We start from the raw sequence: 21,030 nt of genomic DNA, 5'->3' as shown, positions 1-21,030 counted from the left end.
CCCAATGTCTGTCGGCCACCCGCGATTACTCCCCAGACAGGCAGAATGGCAAACCAGAAGATCGCCGTTCTGACAGGGAAGAAGATAGAAATCTTGTGTTCCTGCAAGCAGAAACGCCGATCTCTGTCTTTATCCAGTCAGACCATTCTCCAGAGGGGGAGCCAATCAGTGAGTCCAGCGGACTCGATGTCTGCTGGACACCCGCGATTACTCCCCAGAGAGGCAGAATGGCAAACTGTCTATGTAAACCAGGCAGATCGCCGTTCTGACAGGGACGAAGATAGAAATCTTGTGTTCCTGCAAGCAGAAACGCCGATCTTTGTCTTTATCCAGACCATTATCAGATTATTCCCCCACACAGTTAGCAAGCACCCCCTAGGGACACACTTAACCCTTTGCTCGCCCCTGATATTAACCCCTTTCCTGCCAGTGTCATTAGTACAGTAACAGTGCATATGTTTAGCACTGATCACTGTAATAATGTCACTGTTTCCCAAAAAAGTGTCAAAAGTGTCAGTTAGGTGTCTGATTTGTCACAGTCCCACTAAAGATTTGCTGATTGCCGCCATTACTAGTAAAAAAATAAAAAAATAAAATAAAAATGCCATAAATATATCCCATAGTTTGTAGACGCTATAACTTTTGTGCAAACCAATCAATATACAGTTATTAGGATTCATTTTACCAAAAATATGTGGCAGGATACATATTGGCCTAAATTGATAAAGACATTTATTTTATTATTGACCCCTTGAAGACGTCACATGACGAAACGGATGTAGGGCAGGGCAAGGATGCTGCTTACATCATGGAATGGCTAATAATAGCTGAGCGTGTTACTCCCTAGTACCGGGTAGGCACTCTTCAAATGTGAGTGGATTACATACATTCTTTTAACAAGCCTGTGAGATGTTTTTACACTATCGTAGCCTCCTTCCTGCCTTCATTTGTATCTTCCCCATGATATGGTATGATCTGTGAAAGGGGAATCTGACCAGAAAACTGTGATTGGTGATTATTTGGAGATACTGTGGTCTTCTGGCTGGTGGTGAAGGATTTACACATTGGTGGAGCACTTGTTTCACTATTTCACAAGTTTTAAATATTATCCAACATTTCTCTTATATGTAGCAATACCCCTGAAGGGGCCGCTGGTTTAAATTTGGGCCTGTCATTGCCTGACCATTCACCCAGTTCGTCTTAAGGGACCTCCTTGAAGAGTTATTCACAAATGTCGGCACCAACACTTAGGCCCCTTTCACAAGGACAGACCGTTCAGGTCTGCCTGTCAGTTTTGACGGCGGACCTGAACGCCCGCTCCATGCATCTCTATGGAGTGTCGGATGTCAGCGGAGACATGTCCGCTGACATCCGACCCGATCCGCTAAAAACAGACGTATGGGGATACCACCCCATCAGTCCATGGTGGATCGGATCGGGTAAGATCTGATAAAAACAGACATGCTGTTTATTTTAATCAGATCTCTCCATAGGAGACAGTGGCGCCCGACAAGCCCCTCCCCGCTCAGTGAGCAGAGAGGAGCTTGTCATCCGTCGGCTCAGTGGAGATCTGCGGACAGATCTCCCGCTGAGCTGGCGGGAGCAGGCGGACGCCGTAGTGTGAAAGGAGCCATATGCTGGCCATACACTCCACGAAAAATCATCCGAACGAACTTTCGAAAAACGAACGTTCGGTCGTGAGCGCAAACGATAGTGCCATCATGTAGTGACTGATAAATCATTTAGTGGACATAAATAAAAACAAATGTGTCCTTCGTTTTTTTGGCTCAAAAACGTCCCAACGATTAGAGATTTTGTGCCCATTAACTGTCCGAAAAACGAAAGAACTGTCTGAACGACCAAATTTTGTCCGAATTTTTGTATAGTGTATGGCCAGCAATAGTCTCTTTTCTTCCAAGGTTTTATTAAACAAACTCAAACAGAGGGATGGAGGGTTAGGAGGGATGCAGGTACCTTGCTTTGCGTATCACGGGTACGTTCTTGGACAAACCGTTTCCACACTGGATTCAGCAACCACCGGATAGGCCTCTCTCACTGACCTAGCAGCCGGTGCGAAGCTCGTTCAAAAGTCTCTGCCACAGACTTGATGAGTGTAGTCGAGTTATTGCAGTCATCTGCCAGAGGACCGTGTAACCACACACACACTTTGCAAAGTTCCAAAGACACAGCTACACAGTACCAGGACCTTTCAGCCAGCCGGCAGCACTGTGAGGTAGATTGGCCAGGATGCGTCCTCCAATTGAGTCCCCAATTGATCGGCTCCTTCCCGCAGGCAAGACAGCACAGGACCACCCCTGGACCAGCAAGCCCCAGAAACTCCTGGGCCCACTCTCAGTAAACGGAGCCTCGGGCCAACAGGCCCAGAGGCTGAAGAACTGCTAACAAATCCCTGAGGCCAGGAGGGCCATCAGGTCAGGATCGGAAGACCCTGCCAGAACAGTGTCTGTCCCTTAAGTACCCTGTCCCAGAATTCAGAGCGGCGGAGACCACACCCCCTGGGCTGCTTCTGGGAAAAGAATACTCAATACACCAAGCCTGCTGCATTTCCAACCTAGACCTGTGGTGACAGCGACACCTACAGTCAAGTGGAAAATGTGCAACACAGCTGAACTGTAAGGCCCCGTACACACGGCCGAGGAACTCGACGGGCCAAACACATCGAGTTCCACGTCGAGTTCTGTGTGAAGCCGCCGAGGATCTTGGCGAGCCAAGTTTCCTCATTGACTAACGAGGAAATAGAGAACATGTTCTCTATTTGGCCCGACGAGTTCCTCGTCGGCTTCCTCTGCGAAAAGTGTACACACGACCGAGTTTCTGGCTGAATTCTGTCGAGAAACTCGGTCGTGTGTACGGGGCCTAACAGAAACCAATAATTTGACATAATCATTCCGAGCTAAACTACAGCCCAGATAACTTAAATTTACAAATAGCGCCTACCCAACAGGAGCAGGGCGCTACATATACTTGTAGATTTTATTTTTGATTTTGATTTTTTTTCTTTGAGTTCTTTGATCTGTTGGACTATTACACAAGCACTTTAATAATCTTGCACAATATTTTTTGCACTGCACTTTTGATATGCACTAGCACTTTTATTTATATTGTTGCATAGTATCTGCGCATTGACTATAACACAGGGCACACGCTCCCAATGCTAGTGCTTCTCTGCAAGGTGAAAACTATTTAACTCACAAAAGAGGCGGTATTTTAAAATAATGGACAGGGATGATAAGGGCGAATAGTTCAATGTTGATGGCCATTTTCAATACTTGTCAAAGTTTATTCTTATTATGCTTATGACTTAAGCCATGGGTGTCCAAACTTTTTTCAAAGAGGGCCAGATTTGATGAAGTGAACATGCGCGAGGGCCAACCATTTTGCCTGAAATTCTTTGAACCATTAAAATTCGGTCTAAGTGTGTTCGTTTAAATTCTCTTGCCTTTGTGGCTGTGTGTGGTGAAGAGATGAGCTCGGACGTGTTATTTGAATATACCTTATTTATCGGTGTATAACACACACCTTCACTTTAAGAGGTAAGTTTCAGACAAAGAAAAATATTTAAATTAAGAACTGTGAAGCAAATTAAGGGCCAGTGCCCATAAATGCAGCCTAATCAGTGCCCATGAATGCAGCCTCACCATTGCCATGAATGCAGCCTCACCATTGCCACAAATGCAGCTGCTGAATGCAGCCTCACCATTGCCATGAATGCAGCCACACAAGTGCCATGAATGCAGCCTCACCATTGCGATCAGTGCAGCCTGATCGATGCCCATCTGCAGCCTCGGATGGGAGAGGGAGGGGGGCAGGACGAACACCAACAGATTGCAAACAGGAGAATCTCCTGTTTACACAGCAGCCTTTTTAATACAAAGTCCCACCTCCTATGATAGACAGAACAGCCATCCAATGGCAGCCCAGAAGACGGGACTTCATATTACAGATGCCGCAGAGTAAACAGGAGATTCTCCTGTATGTAAGGCTTCTTTCACACTATGGATTGTATGTCCGTTTTATAATATCCGTATTACACCTATTAACGGACGTTTATTAACGGATTTAATAACGGATACATACGGATAAATATTTTACCATTCTTCCTTTATTGAAAACGGATAATGTTTATCCGTATATATCCGTATACATCCGTTATATCATTCCTTTCTAACGTCCGTTAATAAAAAACATTTCACCCTTTCTTGAAGTCCAGCTCCAGAAGTCGCATGGATATTCAGGGGAACCCCGCCGTCAATTTAAAACAAAAATGACGTGCGGTTCCCGGTAAATATCCATAACCAGACCCTTCAGGTCTGGTATGGATATTCAGGGGAACCCCGCCGTCAATTTAAAACAAAAATGACGTGCGGTTCCCCCTAAATATCCATAACCAGACCCATTATCCGAGCACGTTGACCTGGCCGGCCGCAGAAAAGAGGGGGGGACAGAGTGCGGCCCCCCCTCTCTCCTGAACCGCACCAGGCCACATGCCCTCAACATGGGGAGGATGTCCCCATGTTGATGGGGACAAGGGTCTCATCCCCACAACCCTTGCCCGGTGGTTGTGGGGGTATGCGGGCGGGAGGTTTATCAGAATCTGGAAGACCCCTTTAACAAAGGGGACCCCCAGATCCTGACCCCCCCCCCTGTGTGAAATGGTAATGGGGTACACTGTACCTCTACCATTTCACGAAGGAAGTAAAAAGTATTGTAAAAAAACACACTGACACAAAAGAATAAAGTCCTTTATTAAAAAAAAAAAAAAAAAAAACTCCAGCGCTGAAAAAATCCACTCGTTCCCGGCTTCCAGCGTTGTCCTGATCCTGCGACGGGTGCGGGTGATCTCCCGCGATGAGAAGATCCAGCGTCGGGTGATCTCCGCTCCGGCGATGTGAAGATCCATCCATCCGGCGCAGCAGCATCCCGGACCTCCTCTCACCGCTGGGCACAGCCCAGCGAATGAGCGGCTGAAGCGGTGACATTTCTTATATAGAGGAGGCAGAGCCACCCGTCACGTGACCCTGCCCCCTCTGACGTACCTCTGCTACGTCACTGGGGAAGACCATGAAGAGGAAAGACCTTTCCTCTTCATGGTCTTCCCCAGTGATGTAGCAGAGGTACCCTTAAAATATAACGGACGTTAATATATCCGTTACTTGCAACGGACAAATAATTTACAAAAAATAGTGCAAGACCCGTCACATATTCCGTTATAACTAACGTCCGTATGTTATAACGGACTATTACGGATCTTTACGGAACATAAAAAAATCCCATAGACTTTAATGATATTTTATAAAGGACGTATAACTTCCGTTTTTTAACATTATCTGACGGATTTTAAAACGGATTATTAAAACGGATTTATTTTGTAGTGTGAAAAGGGCCTAATCTGACGGCACTCATCCCGCCCCCCTCCCTGTCCCATCCGAGGCAGTGCCGATAAATACAGTATATATCCAAAGTACCAGGGAGGCCACATTAAAGCAGAACGCGGGCCGCAATTGGCCCCCGGGCTGGACTTTGGACATGCCTGATTTAAAGTATTTTTTTTTTTTCTTCATAATAAGCATCCTTTACCTGCAGACAGTCCTCTTTTCACTTCCTCATTGTTCGTTTTTGCTCAGAAGTTGCTCTATTTCTTCTCTGTTCTGTTCCCTTCCTGCTTGTCTGATTTTACTGACCACCGTGAAGGGAGGCTTTACTGACTAATCCGACAAAATACATTTGTTGTCGGACAGTTTTAAAGCATGCTATAAAACATTTGTTGTCGGAAATTCCGACAACAAATGCAGCAGACAAAACCCTGCCATCACACATTTGTTGTCGGAAAATCCGATTGTGTGTATGAGGCTTAAAAGTCCTTTCACACGGACTTGTCCATGTATGCTGATCCCCACTAAGCAGGGGGATGACAGGTCCATCTCCGCTCACTGTGCAAAGATGGACCCATCAAAGCCCTGCTGTCCTCTATGGAGATCGGATAAAAACAGACCGCCTGTCCATTTTCATCCAATCCTATCCGCTCTGATTCTCCAGATGGATGGAAAATAGGGGTTCCATCCGTCTGGATTTCACGGGCAGGATCAGATCGGATATTGGAGGATGTCAGTGGACCTGTCGCCGCTTACATCCGCCGCTCCATAGGGCAGAATGGAGCGTCTGATCAGGTCGGCCTGAAAAACTTGACAGGCGGACCTGATTGGAAAGCCCATGTGAAAGGGCCCTAAGAGGGTTTAGTTGGGAGTCTTAAAGCGGGAGTTCACCCAAATTTTTTTTTTTAACATTAGATTGAGGCTAATTAAGGGGAGCAGAAACGGGTATTTTTTTTAAAATCAATGCCCGTACTTACCGTTTTAGAGATAGATGTTCTCCCGCCGCTTCCGGGTATGATCTTCGGGACTGGGCGTTCCTATTTCATTGACAGCCTTCCGACCGTCGCATACAGCGCGTCACCAGTTGCCGAAAGAAGCCGAACGTCGGTGCGGCTCTATACGGCGCCTGCGCACCGACGTTCGACTACTTTCGGAAACTCGTGATGCGATGTATGCGACGGTCGGAAGGCTGTCAATCAAATAGGAACGCCCAGTCCCGCAGCCCATACCCGGAAGCGGCGGGAGAACATCTATCTCTAAAACGGTAAGTACGGCATTGAAAAAATACCCGTTTCTGCTCCCCTTAATTAGCCTCAATCTAATGTTAAAAATTTATTTTTTGGGTGAACCTCCACTTTAAGCTGTCTTGATGGGCTGGGATGACATAACTCCTGTGTATTTACAGAGACGTTTCTTTAACCTGGCACATAAATCATGCCATCTCGCACATGTATCTGCATGGTTCAGTGTTTACTTTGAGAAAAATGGGGAACATTTATGACATCCTAAGGCCCCTTTCACGCTGGGCACGGGAGGTGCGATGGTGGTATAGCGGCGTGATTTTTAGCACCGCTATACCGTCATATTTACTGCGATATTCGGCTGCTAGCGGGGCGGTTTTAACCTCCGCTAGCAGCCATTGCCGGCGGTATTACCGCGTTTTTCCATTGATTTCAATGGGAAGGAGCGGTAAATACCCAGCTCCTATACCGCTCCAAAGATGCAGCTAGCAGGACTAGCAGGACTACCGCTCCAAAGATGCAGCTAGCAGGATTTTTGAAGCGGTCCTGTTAGCGCACCGCTTCAGTATGAAAGCCCTCAGGCTTTCACACTGAAGACTGCAGGGCACAAATTTTTCAGGCGGTATAGCAGCGCTATTTTTAGCGCTAAACCGCCTGAAAAACGTGTCAGTGTGAAAGGGGCCTGAGTCTCTTCCATAATAGCAAAGCCTACTTGTCAGCATTTTTGCAAAACCTGGTTTAGTTCCACTTTAAGGAACAGCTGTGTGTCATAGGCTAGCCCTTATAAAATAAATATTCATATTTTCAGAAGAGATCAGCCCCCATACTTCCTCAATAAAGTGACATGTTTTTTTTTTGTTTTTTGCATTCCCAGCATGAAAAAGTCCAACTTATGACTGTAGTGTGGAAACTAGGTAGAAAGGTTTGGTCCTGTCACCCTTGGATTCTAGTAAGATCACATGAAATGCTATCATGTGATCAAGCTTGGTAGCCACACCCAGCCCTGCAGACAGCTGGTTAATGAACTTATATGGAGGCATGGAGCCAGCCCTTCCACTACACAAAATGATCAACCTATTGTTAGCAATATGTTTGCTTGGAACTGGAGGTAAAACAAATTGTTTTTGGTTGAAACTTCATTCCTTTTATAATTATTATATTGAAGGTCTGTCCATTTTAGAGCAAACAAGAGCATATCATGCCCACAAATAGGGTCTAGTCTTCAGTGACTGAATGGGAACTTTGAAATGTATAGAAATAATTCTGAAAAGTTGGGTCTGGTTGTTGGTTCCAAAACCCATGACCGATGGCCGGAGAACGGGGAAGATTCTTGGTCACAGGGCAGCGTCATCACAGAAAGTGCTTAGCACTGGCTTTCTGAAACCCCCCGGTGTGTTTTATATCACATATCTAAGTTTTTAAGCTATATATTGTTGTATTATATGTAATCCTTTAGGGCCCAGTCACATTTATACAGTCCATTGCAGTGTGTAAACGTAAGGCCGCCCATTCATTGAATGAATGAGATTTTAATGCACCTCAACAGACCCATTAACATATAGGCATCATTGTGAGGTAAACTCAATGTATTGTAGCCCATAGGGAGTGGCACTGCATACAGACCGGTGTGTTGGGAATGTATTAAATGAGTGTGTTACAGTAATGCATAGATGTGAACGGTCCCTTATGTTTTATAAAGGGTCGGCCACCCTGGTTGTGATACTTCAGTTCTTGGTGGTGCCATTTTAGAAACTTCAATGAAGCACTGTTGCGATAATCCTGGGATGTGTGAATGTTTAGCAATTTAGCTCCTCACCAGGGGCGGACTGACCATTCGGGCACTGACCGAGGGCCCCATCAGGGTTGCCAGCCTCAATGAAACCAGGGACAGTATCTAAAAATCTGTGTTTTAAAAAAATAAATAAAAATCCCAGGATTATAGCTGCCCTGTCTCTCCAGTAAGGATGAGCTCCGGCGTGTTCGCATAGAACACGTGCAGAGCCCGCCAGGAAGTCGGCACCCGCGCTGCGCTAATCACAGCCAGGCAGACATTGTCCGATGCTCGGCTGCAGAGATCGGGAAATGTCTGCCTGGCTGTGATTAGCGCAGCGCGGGTGCCGACTTCCTGGCGGGCTCTGCACGTGTTCTATGTGAACACGCCGGAGCTCATCCTTACTCTCCAGTACCTTTTCAGTGTGTGTATGTACTGTGTATGTATACTGTATGTGTGTATACTGTGTGGCCCCATAATCTAATGCCTGGGGGCCCCATAATCTCCTATAGCCCGGGGGCCCCATGAGTTGTCAGTCCGCCCCTCACCTATGCTGGTATAAAGTACAAGGAGCTGCCGCTTCAATTATAAATCATCTGACTGTTTTTGCCCACCTATGCATTGCATAGTTTCATTCTCCATCCCAAATCTCATCAATATTTCTAGAAAGAGAGAGAAATTAGAAACTGTCTGGTAGCTTCACTATCTGGCCTGTAGTGTAGACAATTCTAAAATTCAGTTTAGTGGACTGATGGTTTTAATAAAAATCGACATGAGTGTTAGGAGTGCTACCTGCCCAGGATTCACCCGGACAGTTCGGGTTTTGAATTGTGTGTCCGCGTTTCAGGCGAACTGAAACCCGTACACATTATTTAGACTGGGCTGGGGCTCCCCAAGTAACCAAGATAGTCGCACACAAATATGTTGCCTTCTGGGAGCTGTAGGCAGCTGTCTGGGGACCGGTTCGGCATCACTGGGGGGCAGGGCGGTGATGTCAGCAAGAGAAATTTGGCCACCCTCACTTTTTTCAGCGGCACACTATGCACATTACTACTCTTCTTGGGGTGTCCCCAGCCACAAAAGTGTTCGGGTTTGGCTTGAAGAAAAGGTGGCAACCCTAATGTGTTTAGGCCTGGTTCACACCTATGCAATTTTTTAGTGCGTTTCAGTTTTGCAGAAACGCACTACAGTCCATTTATCATGGTTTCCTATGGATGTAGTTCACATCTGTGCATTTTCGTCTAAGGCCTCACACTCACAGGGGCCTTGCGGCCGCCTAATTTGCCTGTGATTAATTCTATAGTAGGCGTAATCGGATCTCTCTATTGCCCCTCTCTCTTTCTCACCTCTCCCTCTCTCTTGCATTGGCTGAATATGGGTGAGGAGGGTGCCCTGGAAGTGGTGCTGATCACCTGTGTGCTAGATCCGGGCATTTTCTGCAGCAATTTTTCTTGCTTGAATTATTTTTCCCATTATGGGCGTGAATGGGGCCTCACAAAGCCTAGAGCCGCCTCTGGTGCCAGTATGTTTGAAAGGAGGTGGGAAGAACTTGTACATTGTTCAGCAGACCATGCAGACTTTGTGAGAAACAACATTTAATGGACTCTTTTAATGTTTTGCCACTAGGTGGCACACATAGCTTTAGAAAAAGCGCCTCCCCAAAGTGAAAAGTCACTTGTTAGGCAAACATTTAAAGCGGGAGTTCACCCGAATTTTTTTTTTTTTAACATTAGATTGAGGCTCATTTTGTGAAGGGGAATCGGGTAGTTTTTTTTTTAAATCAAAGCCGTACTTACTGTTTTAGAGAGCGATCTTCTCCGCCGCTTCCGGGTATGGTCTTCGGGACTGGGCGTTCCTATTTGATTGACAGGCTTCCGACGGTCGCATACATCGCGTCACGAGTAGCCGAAAGAAGCCGAACGTCGGTGCGGCTCTATACGGCACCTGCGCACCGACGTTCGGCTACTTTCGGAAAATCGTGATGCGATGTATGCGACCGTCGGAAGCCTGTCAATCAAATAGGAACGCCCAGTCCCGCAGCCCATACCCGGAAGCGGCGGAGAAGATCGCTCTCTAAAACGGTAAGTACTGCTTCGATTTTAAAAAAACTACCTGATTCCCCTAGACAAAATGAGCATCAATCTAATGTTAAAAATTAACTTTTCGGGTGAACCTCCACTTTAACCCTTTGATTGCCCTAGATGTTATCCTCCTCCCCTTTTACTGTGTGGACACTCAAAAGGAGGGAGGGGCCATGGGCGCAGGACCCGAGAAGAGGAGGGTCAGGGCTGCTCTGTGCAAAACCATTACACAGAGCTGGTAGGTTTAACATATTTGTTATTTTGAAATACAACATATATACTTTAGCCTCACTTTAAGTATATTCCAAAAGGTAAGTGTAGCAAAGCATTTATTCATTATTAATGCTACAAATATATAAAATACAATTACGTGTGATTATACAATGAATGTATATTCTTCTGTTGACCTCCAGGGGTGACTGGGGCAGTATTTACTACAGGCCTCCCTACCAGTACAGCACCCGTGGATGACATTCTTCAAATTAACCAAAGTAAGAATTATTCTACTTTCTCATTAAAGAGTAAAATATGAATAAATAATGCTTATTTTAGCAGCTAAAGTAACATTTTAGATCTAATGATGCATAGTTTAAGATTAACGTTACACGTTCTTTCTAGGGCTGGTTTCAGAAGACCATCTGGGGTCCAAAGCTTATTTTGAAGGGGATATTCTTTTAGTAAGTTTTATAAACTTTGTGAAACTTGAACAATATGTAAAATGCTTTTTTATCACCATGGAGCCCAGAGCTCACATACAATTATACTGATGCTGTCCCATCAGTGCATCCTCCAATCTCCTGTGTCACCCACAACACTAAACAGTTCCTTCTGTTGACCTCTGCATCACTGCGGTCAGTAATGACATGAAAACCTATTTTAAATGTCTGGTGGTGGAACACTGATTTGGTCATACGGAAGAATATACACTATATTTCCAAAAGTATTGAGACACCTGCCTTTACACGCACATGAACTTTAATGGCATCCCAGTCTTAGTCCGTGGGGTTCAATATTGAGTTGGCCCTCTCTTTGCAGCTATAACAGCTTCAACTTATCTGGGAATGCTGTCCACAAGGTTTAGGAGTGTGTCTATGGGAATGTTTGACCATTCTTCCAGAAGCGCATTTGTGAGGTCAGGCACTGATGTGGAGGAGAAGACCTGGCTCACAGTCCCCACTCTAATTCATCCCAAAGTTGTTCTATCGAGTTAAGGTCAGGACTCTGTGCAGGCCAGTCAAATTCCTCCACCTCAAACTCGCTCACCCACCCTATTGCCAAAAGTATTGGGTCACCCCTCCAAATCATATGGTGCAAGGTTGTTTTTCAGGGGTTGAGCTTGCCCCCTTGGTTCCAGTGAAGAGAACTCTTAAGACGTCGGCATACCAAGACATTTTGAACAATTTCTTGCTCCCAACTTTGTGGGAACAGTTTGGTGATGGCTGCTTCCTGTTCGAACATGACTACACACCAGTGCACAAAGCAAGGTACATAAAGACATGGATGAGCGAGTTTGGGGTGGAGGAACTTGAATGGCCTGACCTCAACCCGACAGAACACCTTTGGCATGAATTAGGGCAGAGACTGCGGCCCAGGCCTTCTCATCCACATAGGTGCCTGACCTCACAAATGTGCTTCTGGAAGAATGGTCAAACATTCCCATAGACACACTCCTAAACCTTGTGGACAGCTTTCCCAGAAGAGTTGAAGCTGTTATAGCTGCAAAGGGTGGGCCAACTTAATATTGAACCCTACGGACTAAGACTGGGATGCCATTAAAGTTCATGTGCGTGTAAAGAGAAGGGTTCCAATATTTTTGGCAATATACTGTATTTGCACTTAAGTGTGGTGATGGTCACTCACAGGCTGTTCTGGACACTTATTTTTAAGCTTTACTTTCTGATATAATTGATTTACACAATTTGATTGTGAAAGCAACATTTTCCATGTCTTTTATATTATTATTTGTGCCACATTTCTTTCATGAATTGAAGATTTCTGATTTAAAGGGGACAGCACAATTGTTTTTACTTTTGTTGTATCCTTTATTGTTATTACCAAAAGTAACGTCGTTAAGGTAAATAAATGATTACAACTGAAAATAAATTGCATGGCTGAAAATTACCATTTGTGTTATACATAACAAAGGTTATCAAATGTTTAGATGTAATGTATTTAACATTTATTCAGCACTGGAGATAACCATACTTGACTGAGATGTAGATCACCCAGATTCTTTTTCTTGTGGCAATGTGCTCCTTTCATATATTGTCTTTTTTCCCCCTTTAGACATCCTCCAGTTTCAGTCCAGATATTACAAAATGGGTAAAAAAAGATGGCATTGTACAAATACCATACGTTCTTGATCCAAGTTACAGTGAGTACAAAATTCAAATGCAATTTCACACAAAATGGGTATTTTGGACTTTGGTATAAACTGGCAGTGGTATTCGCTGGCATATATATATATATATATATATATATATATATATATATATATATATATATATATATATATATATATTTTAAGATCTAAACCAAAAGCTTACATAATAATATAAAAAAAATGACATTAACATGTAGACCCAATTGGAAAAGCCTTTTAAAATAAATACCAGGTTATTCTGCCAGGATGGTTTTTGTTCAGGCATTTCCTATTATAAGGTGTCAATGCTCTGTCTTGTTTTCCAATTGCTGCCAAAGGTTGTCAACCTGTCACATGTTCTTCCAGTGAAGATTTACTGAGTAGGCTTGTTACATATGTAACCCCCACAATCAGTTATTATGCATCCACCACTGGAGTGCATGATCAAACAGATTGGAGAAGATCAGCAGCAATGAGATCGAAAAATAGGGGGGAAAAGGGGAAAACAATATTTTTGAACTGGAATTGGAAGACACTTTCCCCGGCTTGTTCATTCACCAACTTAGTTGGGGTAGGCGGTACACTTTGTTGGGAGTTGGTCAGCCACGTCCCGTGACCTTTGACCCCTGGAAACCCACCTTCTGACCTTTGACCTCTGGGGGAGGTTCCTGTTCCAATTCCTGAGTTCTAGCCTTATTCTTCAATGGGTAACCCTAACCCCTGACTAAAACACCTTGGTCTACTTTTAGACCATACATGCAGGATAAGTGCACTTTCATATTACAGACAAGGACTCTGCTGTCTTGTATGTTTTCTTGCTTGGTGCTAAAGATTATTTTTTTTTTTTTTACTTAACAAATGTCCAGCTTTAAATAAAGTTGATCAAAAACCAGTTTCTCCCTTAATTAGAATTGATTTTGTGTTTTAGTTTCTTTCTTGACTAAGATCAGGATTAAATATTTTAGATATTTATGAAATCCATGGTCTTCTATTTATCCAGCACATGGTTCTTTGGGCTTTTTTTTCATGTTTACCCTTTTTTCCCTTTTGATGTAAAAGCCTTTTAACAAAGCTCAATAACTGAAGATTACATTTTCACACACGAGTGAGTGAGTCTGTGTAGTTACTCGTTTATCAGTGATTCAGAGATTTTAGGCCTTAAGTAGGGCACCATCTTTAACATCTTTTATCAAAGTACACTTCCTAAAGAAATTATACAAACCCCCAATTTTTTTATTTTTTTTTGCTTAATGCCTGTAGTGGCAGTAGACTACCAGCGTTTAACCACATTTTTTGTGTAGCAGCTCCTCATCCACCCAGCTGCGCCCTTCTAGGACTGTGCCCTCACTACAGGCTTATCTTCTATAAAATGCAATCGAGCCGGCCAGCAGCCCGTATGTTCCGGGTCTGGTGCACAACGTGGTTCCTCCCAACGTCACTAGAGGGACGTGGCTTACAGAATTGTCTTTATAAACATTCTGTGTTGTATTTTGTTGTATATTGAGATGCAGCTGTTATTGTCTATAATGGCTTTTGCTTGCAGTGCCAGATCACATACAGACCATGAATGAAGCCTTCAGTGACTTTCAGGCAACTACGTGTATCCGTTTTGTGAAGCGCACAGACCAGCGAGACTACATCTCAATCCTACCAGGTCTAGGGTAAGAAATGTCCTGTTATGATATCCTGTATGGGGAACAGGACTATGCAGACGCAGATTTCAAAAGTTCACAATTGCTGGAAATCGCGTAGACACTGAAACATCTTAAAGCCCAACTCCAGGCAAAAATGTATTTTAAATAGTACTTGGTGCGTCAATTACCTTACTCCTCTCACTTGTTTGCAAGCACCATCTTGCAGTCTTGGGGTGCATTCACACCCTAACAAATACAAAAATATCAAGCAAAATCATAGGCATGTGCACGGAGTGTGCCAATGTGCCTGGGCACACCCTAATCACCCCAGGTGCAACATGCTGATTTTTAGCAGGTGACGGGCGCTGGAACCCTCTCCATGTACCGGCACAGGAAGGAAGACTGCACTGTGGGCGGCAGGGCTTTTTATCATTTAGAACTTCTGCCACCTCTGGCACTGGCCTCTAACATTGGCTGTTGGCACGCACAAAACCCTCCCTTCTCTGCATTTACAACAGAGGAGGGGGTGGGGTGGGGTATCAACACAGCTGCTCTAGCCTCACTCCCACAGTATCAACAGAAGCCTGTGTAAACAGCCCGACCAGCCACTGTAAGTTGTAGAAGATTCTCTTCTGTGGGGGAGAGGAGAGCTGTAGGTATGGGACAGGGAAGCCAGGAGAGTTCTGTACTAGACAGCGTAGAAAAGAGCTCTGTACTAGGAGAGGGGAGCTTTCTCCCCAAATTTGGGGAAGAGCTCTGTACTGAAGGGGTTGTGATATGGCATAGCGCACTCCTGAAACTCTGCACTATGTGCCTAGCGCACGCCTAATCTCTGTGCATTGCACACTCCTGAACAGTACACACTGTACATGGCACGCTCCTGAGCCCTGCACTCTGTACATGGCACGCTTCACTCTGTACATGGCACACCCCTTGACACAGCACTTTGTGCATATTGCACTGCTGAACCCTGCACTCTGTGCATAATGCAGTCATAGTATTTAACAATACCCCAATAAGACCCTTCTCTACAGTTAGGCTACAATTAATATTTGATGTGGCATGCTGTCTTCCTGTGGGAGGGATGGTGGTGGTGATGTTAATGGTGTGGTGGGAGTGTTGTTGATTTCCGAAACCTATTCTCAAAATAATAAAAAGCCTTGGTGTGCAGATTTTTCTTCCCCAGTACAAGCAAAGTCCCGTCCATGAAAAAGAGGCATGGGAGGCTGTAATCCATGTGCTGTAAGTGATCACAATGGGGGAGAGGGCTGTGATTGAGGAATAGAGTTAACATTTGTTGCCATTATCATGGATGCAGGAGTACATCCCTTGCATTGGTGGTTATGGTAGTGACATTTTAACCCATTATCCCCTTCTGCAGTTGTGGTTGTAGCGCCCGCTTGCTTTCAGCATGGGCACTACGCCAAAATTTAGTGGGGAATGAGAGAGTTACCTTGCTCCCATTCGGTGTTTGCTTAAATTTGGGACTCCTGTCGTTCCAGAAAGTCCACTGGGTCAGTCTGTGGTCAGGAGGTGCAATGCCACCTCTGGCCGGCAGTTGGCGCCAGAGGGGTTCTGGCGGAGCAATTCTTCCCCAGCAGCCAATTGGAGGAGTTTTCCCTCGCGGGGCATGCTGGGGGAGGGTATATCTGGGACAGGGGTCATGTGTTAGGCAGTCTTTGCGGGGTCCCCGTTCCAGGTGCTGTACCCACCTTCAGGGTTTACGCGCACCCATGGACCACGCCAGCGCGGCCCACCTGGCCAAAGCTGAAATCTGCCTCGAACCTTATCCTGATGAGAGAAAGGACCTCAGCATCTCACTGAGTTCCAAGGCCTATTGACAGAATCCCAGTCTGGGATCGGGTGTCCGGACCACTGACGGGTATGCTTGCTGTCATCCGGGGACCCTTTATAGAAAAGTCTACTGGGAGGATTCTCTTTTCCTTATTCACTCAAGTTCTCTATTGAAATTGGCCCGTGGCAGGGGCACTAGAGTCGTGTCTCCCAAAAATGGGAAAGGATATTTCTGAAAGACAGGCATCCTGTCCCCCCTCCCCCCCCGAAAGGTACCAATTGTGGCACCGGGGGGGGGGAGGAATCAGATGAGTGGAAGTTCCACTTTTGAGTGGAACTCCGCTTTAATACTGACACCTGTGCTAGCAGTTATTAACCACTTGGGACCCGCGCTATATTTAAATGACGGCTACAGCGCGGATCCCAAAATCCAAGTGGACGTCAATTGACGTCCGCCCCTTTGCGCGTTCCCCGCGTGCGCTCCAGAGCGCTCAGCGGGGAAACTCTGTGTTGGCTGTGTCCCTTGGATACAGCCAATTACAGATCGCCGCGAATGGCCAATCAGAGTGGCCGTTTGCGATGCGATCTGTGCGGCCAATGAGAGATGATCTCATATGTAAACATATGAGATCATCTCTCATTGCCGTTTTACACAGAGACAGCAGTGTTGGGGTTATTATGATGTCCACTGACATCAATGCTGGGGGTATTACCACAGCCTCTGATACCCATTTTTGAGGTTATTATTACTGGCACCAATGCTGGGAGGTATTATAGCGTCCACTGACACCAATGCTGGGGGTTATAATTGTGCTGTAATTTAGAGGTTTAGGGGCAGAATTAGGGGTGGGATGGGGTAGTACCCCTCACATTTTTTAAAATATTTTATTATATCTTTTCATGTGACAACACTAAAGAAATGACACTTTGCTACAATGTAAAGTTGTGAGTTTAGAGCTTGTATAACAGTGTAAATTTGCTGTCCCCCTCAACATAACTCAACACACAGTCAATAATGTCTAAACCGCTAGCAACAAAAGTGAAAATGTCCAAATTGGGACCAAAATGTCTATTTTGTGTGGCCACCATTATTTTCCAGCACTGCCTTAACCCTCTTGGGCACCAGAGCTTCACAGATTCCCACTGAAGTCCTCTTCCACACTTCCATAATGACATCACAGAGCTGGTGGATCAGGAACAAAAATTGTTTCTGGACAGCCGCACTCTGAAAAAATTGTAGCCTTTATTAAAATAAGGACAGCACTACAAATCACAGCAACGTAAAATAAAACCCGACTGCTGATGCGTTTCGCACTGAAACTAGTGCTTAGTCATATCTATGACTAAGCACTAGTTTCAGTGCGAAACGGGTCGGCAGTCGTGTTTTATTTTATGTTGCTGTGATTTGTAGTACTGTCCTTATTTTAATAAAGGCTACAATTTTTTCAGAGTGCTGCTGTCCAGAAACAATTTTTGTTCCTGCTTTGCTATGTGCATTACCTGCACCTGAGTTGTCTGCAACAGAGGATATTTATCTGGGTTCCCACCTGGAGCGGCTACTCCCTTTTCCCTCAGAGCTGGTGGATGTTGGAGACCTTGCGGTCCTCCACCTTCCATTTGAGGAGGCCCCACAGATTCTCAATAGGGTTTAGTTCTGGAGACATGCTTGGCCAGTCCATCACCTTTACCCTCAGCTTCTTTAGCAAGGCAGTGGTCGTCTTGGAGGTGTGTTTGGGGTTGTTATCATGTTGTAATATTGCCCTGCGGCCCAGTCTCCGAAGGGAGGGGAGATCATGCTCTGCTTCAGTATGTCACAGTACATGTTGGCATTCATGGTTCCCTCAACTGTAGCTCCCCAGAGTCGGCAGCACTCATGCAGCCCCAGAACATGACACTCCCACCACCATGCTTGACTGTAGGCAAGCCACACTTGTCTCTGTACTCCTCCCCTGGTTGTTGCGACACACACTTGACACCATCTGAACCAAATAAGTTTATCTTGGTCTCATCAGACCACGACATGGTTCCAGTAATCCATGTCCTATTTGTCTTCAGCAAACTGTTTGCGGGCTTTATTGTGCATCATCTTTAGAAGAGGCTTCCATCTGGGACAACAGCCATGCAGACCAATTTGATGTAGTGAGTGGCGTATGGTCTGAGCACTGACAGGCTGAACCCCCCCGCCGCTTCAACCTCTGCAGCAATGCTGGCAGCACTCATACGTCTATTTCCCAAAGACAACCTCTGGATATGATGCTGAGCACATGCACTCAACTTATTTGGTCGACCATGGTGAGGCCTGCTGAGTGGAACCTGTCCTGTTAAACTGCTGTATTGTCTTGACCACCGTGCTACAGCTCAGTTTCAGGCTATTGGCAATCTTCTTATAGCCTAGGCCATCTTCATGGGTACATCGGATCCCTGCTCGCGGTGTCGATAGATACGGAGTGGACCCGTACACAAATCTATGCTTGTTAACCTGTGTCGGGAGACACCTCTAAATGTGAGTGCAACAATTCCCCTAAAGGAACTATGGAAAGCAATTCCTTTTAAAGATGTCATCACTGGACTGGATACATTTATGCCCAAATTGCCAAAAACCTTACCCAGATCTCACGCACTTATTTCTTTATCGTACATCACGGGACACAGAGCGGCATTCATTACTATATGGGTTATATGGAGTACCTTCAGGTGTAGACACTGGCAATCTCAAACAGGAAATGCCCCTCCCTATATAACCCCCTCCCATAGGAGGAGTACCTCAGTTTTTACGCCAGTGTCTTAGGTGTTAGTCATGGTTTAGCTTGCCTCCGCATCCTTGGGATTAGGTGAGCTACCGGTTCTGTCCAAAAAAGCCTCAGCGCTAAAGTGGTCAGTAACCGGACCCCAAACCCTTGGGGTATAGCCCATAATGCTTTTCTTTTTAGAGAGCTGGACCCTGGGCCCAGAACTTAGAAACCTTTGGGTGCCTAATGCTTTCTGTTGCCAGGGTGCTATATGGGCCCAGGACAGTGGATCCTTCATAGGAACCCAGGGCCTGAAGGTCTAGACATCCCCACGGAGATGGGGGAAGATTGGGCCTCTTGCTTGGCAAAGTCCTGCGGCATGGAGCAGGTAAGTGAGGGGAAAACTTGCGGAACTTGGTTCTTAGCAGGTTTTTTCTGGGGGGTCACAGGGGACATGCCTAAAGTTATGCACTGCATCTGGCAAACTAGTCACATATCATAAAGATAGGATGGCTCTCTATGTATTATTCCCCATAAGATGTGACCTCCCTTGTAGTGTTGGAAAAGCATTGAGTGGGGCCTGTGTTATATAAAAATATATGTGTGTGTCAGAGAGCTGTGCTTACCTGCAAGCCTCCAGGCGATGCTTCATTCAGTCTTCCTCCTCAGAGCAGGCAAAACGCTGACCTCCTCATGGTTCCAGGCTGCAGGCTGCAGTTTGCTGGAACAGAGAGGTCCCTTCCTCCCAAACCCCCCCCCCCCCCCCCTGTCGGGAGGGGCATTTCCTGTTTGAGATTGCTGGGGGGGAAGGGCGGGTCAGTGGCTTAAGGAAGGGGCGGCCCTTCCTTGTTTGTTCCATTCAATACTTTGGAACTGAGGAGAAAGACCAGAGCGGCAGCAGGGGGCGCCGAGGACACACAGTGGCCAGAAAGGATATTGCAGTCTTCAGAGGACTGTTTTTTCAAGCCTAGAAATAGGCTGTTTCTTTTCCATCTCATAGTTTTTCTTTGCAATACTACTCAGGGGGACAGAATGTTTTTTCTTTCCTGGATTTGAAACAAAAACGAAAAAAAAAAAAAAAAGTCATCTAGGGGAGAGGAAGCATTTTTTATCCCCCAAACAGGTGTTTGGGCAATTAACTTTTATAGTTCCAAATACCAATAGGTAGCAGGTGTACCTCGGTATTGTACCATGACGCTGCTTTCCCCACAGGGAGCCTTGGGGCCATCGGGATCTGGGGCTGGAGCTGACGCGGGTCAGTCCAACCCTAAGATGGTCACGGAGGAGGTATTACTCACCTCTTTAAAAGAGATGCAGAAAAGAATGGGTAAAATGATAGCCGCAGCTATGCGGGGCAGTAAGCGGAATAGATCTCCGTCGCCCGAGCGCGGACCCTCAGAAGAGGAGGTCCTTTCCTCAGGGGAATTGGACGACCTCTTGGACAAGGACCAAGTAGGTTCAGGGATCGAAGATCCGGATACAGAGGAGTCTGGGGCAGTCTCCCTGAGGGAGAGCTGGTGGATTCAAGGATTGTCGGACTTGGTCCATAGGGCATTCAACTTGCCAGTACCAGATCTCCAGGTATCGACGGTTTCAGCTTTGGGCTCACTGAGGGCGCCTCAAAGCAATGCTGTGTTTCCGATCCATCCTCTATTAGAGGGAATTTTGTTCCAAGATTGGAACAAGCCAGATAAGATCTTCTTACCACCTAAAAGGTTCTCTGTCCTATATCCTATGGAAGAAAATTTTTCCAAAAGATGGGCTACTCCTGCAGTGGACGCAGCCATCTCATGTGTTAACAGATCGTTAACATGCCCTGTAGAAAACATACAGGTGTTCAAGGATCCAGTTGATAAGCGCTTGGAAGCACTACTTAAGAACTCCTTCACTACTGCAGGGGCAGTAGTACAGCCAGCTGTGGCTGCGATTGGGGTCGCTCAAGCATTATCGGATCAATTTAAACTTATTCCGGCCCAGCAGGCAGAAACATTTTCGGATGTCCCTAAGGCCATATGTTTTACGGTA

At 45.7% G+C, this 21,030-nt stretch overlaps 1 protein-coding gene across 1 annotated transcript in view; it reads left to right on the top strand.

Annotated features, from left to right (window-relative positions):
• Positions 1–7,583: 7,583 nt before the first annotated feature.
• Positions 7,584–21,030, top strand: part of ASTL (astacin like metalloendopeptidase) — a 41,755-nt gene continuing 28,308 nt past the window's right edge. Inside the window, exons 1-5 of the mRNA XM_040345928.1 lie at positions 7,584–7,742; positions 10,900–10,977; positions 11,105–11,163; positions 12,773–12,860; positions 14,392–14,509. Of these exons, the coding sequence (XP_040201862.1) occupies positions 7,655–7,742; positions 10,900–10,977; positions 11,105–11,163; positions 12,773–12,860; positions 14,392–14,509 (431 nt within the window). The 5' untranslated portion in view covers positions 7,584–7,654. The remainder of the gene's footprint in view (positions 7,743–10,899; positions 10,978–11,104; positions 11,164–12,772; positions 12,861–14,391; positions 14,510–21,030) is intronic.

Source organism: Rana temporaria, chromosome 3 (genome assembly GCF_905171775.1).
Source record: "Rana temporaria chromosome 3, aRanTem1.1, whole genome shotgun sequence".
Classification (NCBI taxonomy): Eukaryota; Metazoa; Chordata; class Amphibia; order Anura; family Ranidae; genus Rana; species Rana temporaria.
The sequence above is the reverse complement of the archived record's forward strand: the minus strand, read 5'-3'. Positions and strand labels throughout refer to the sequence as shown.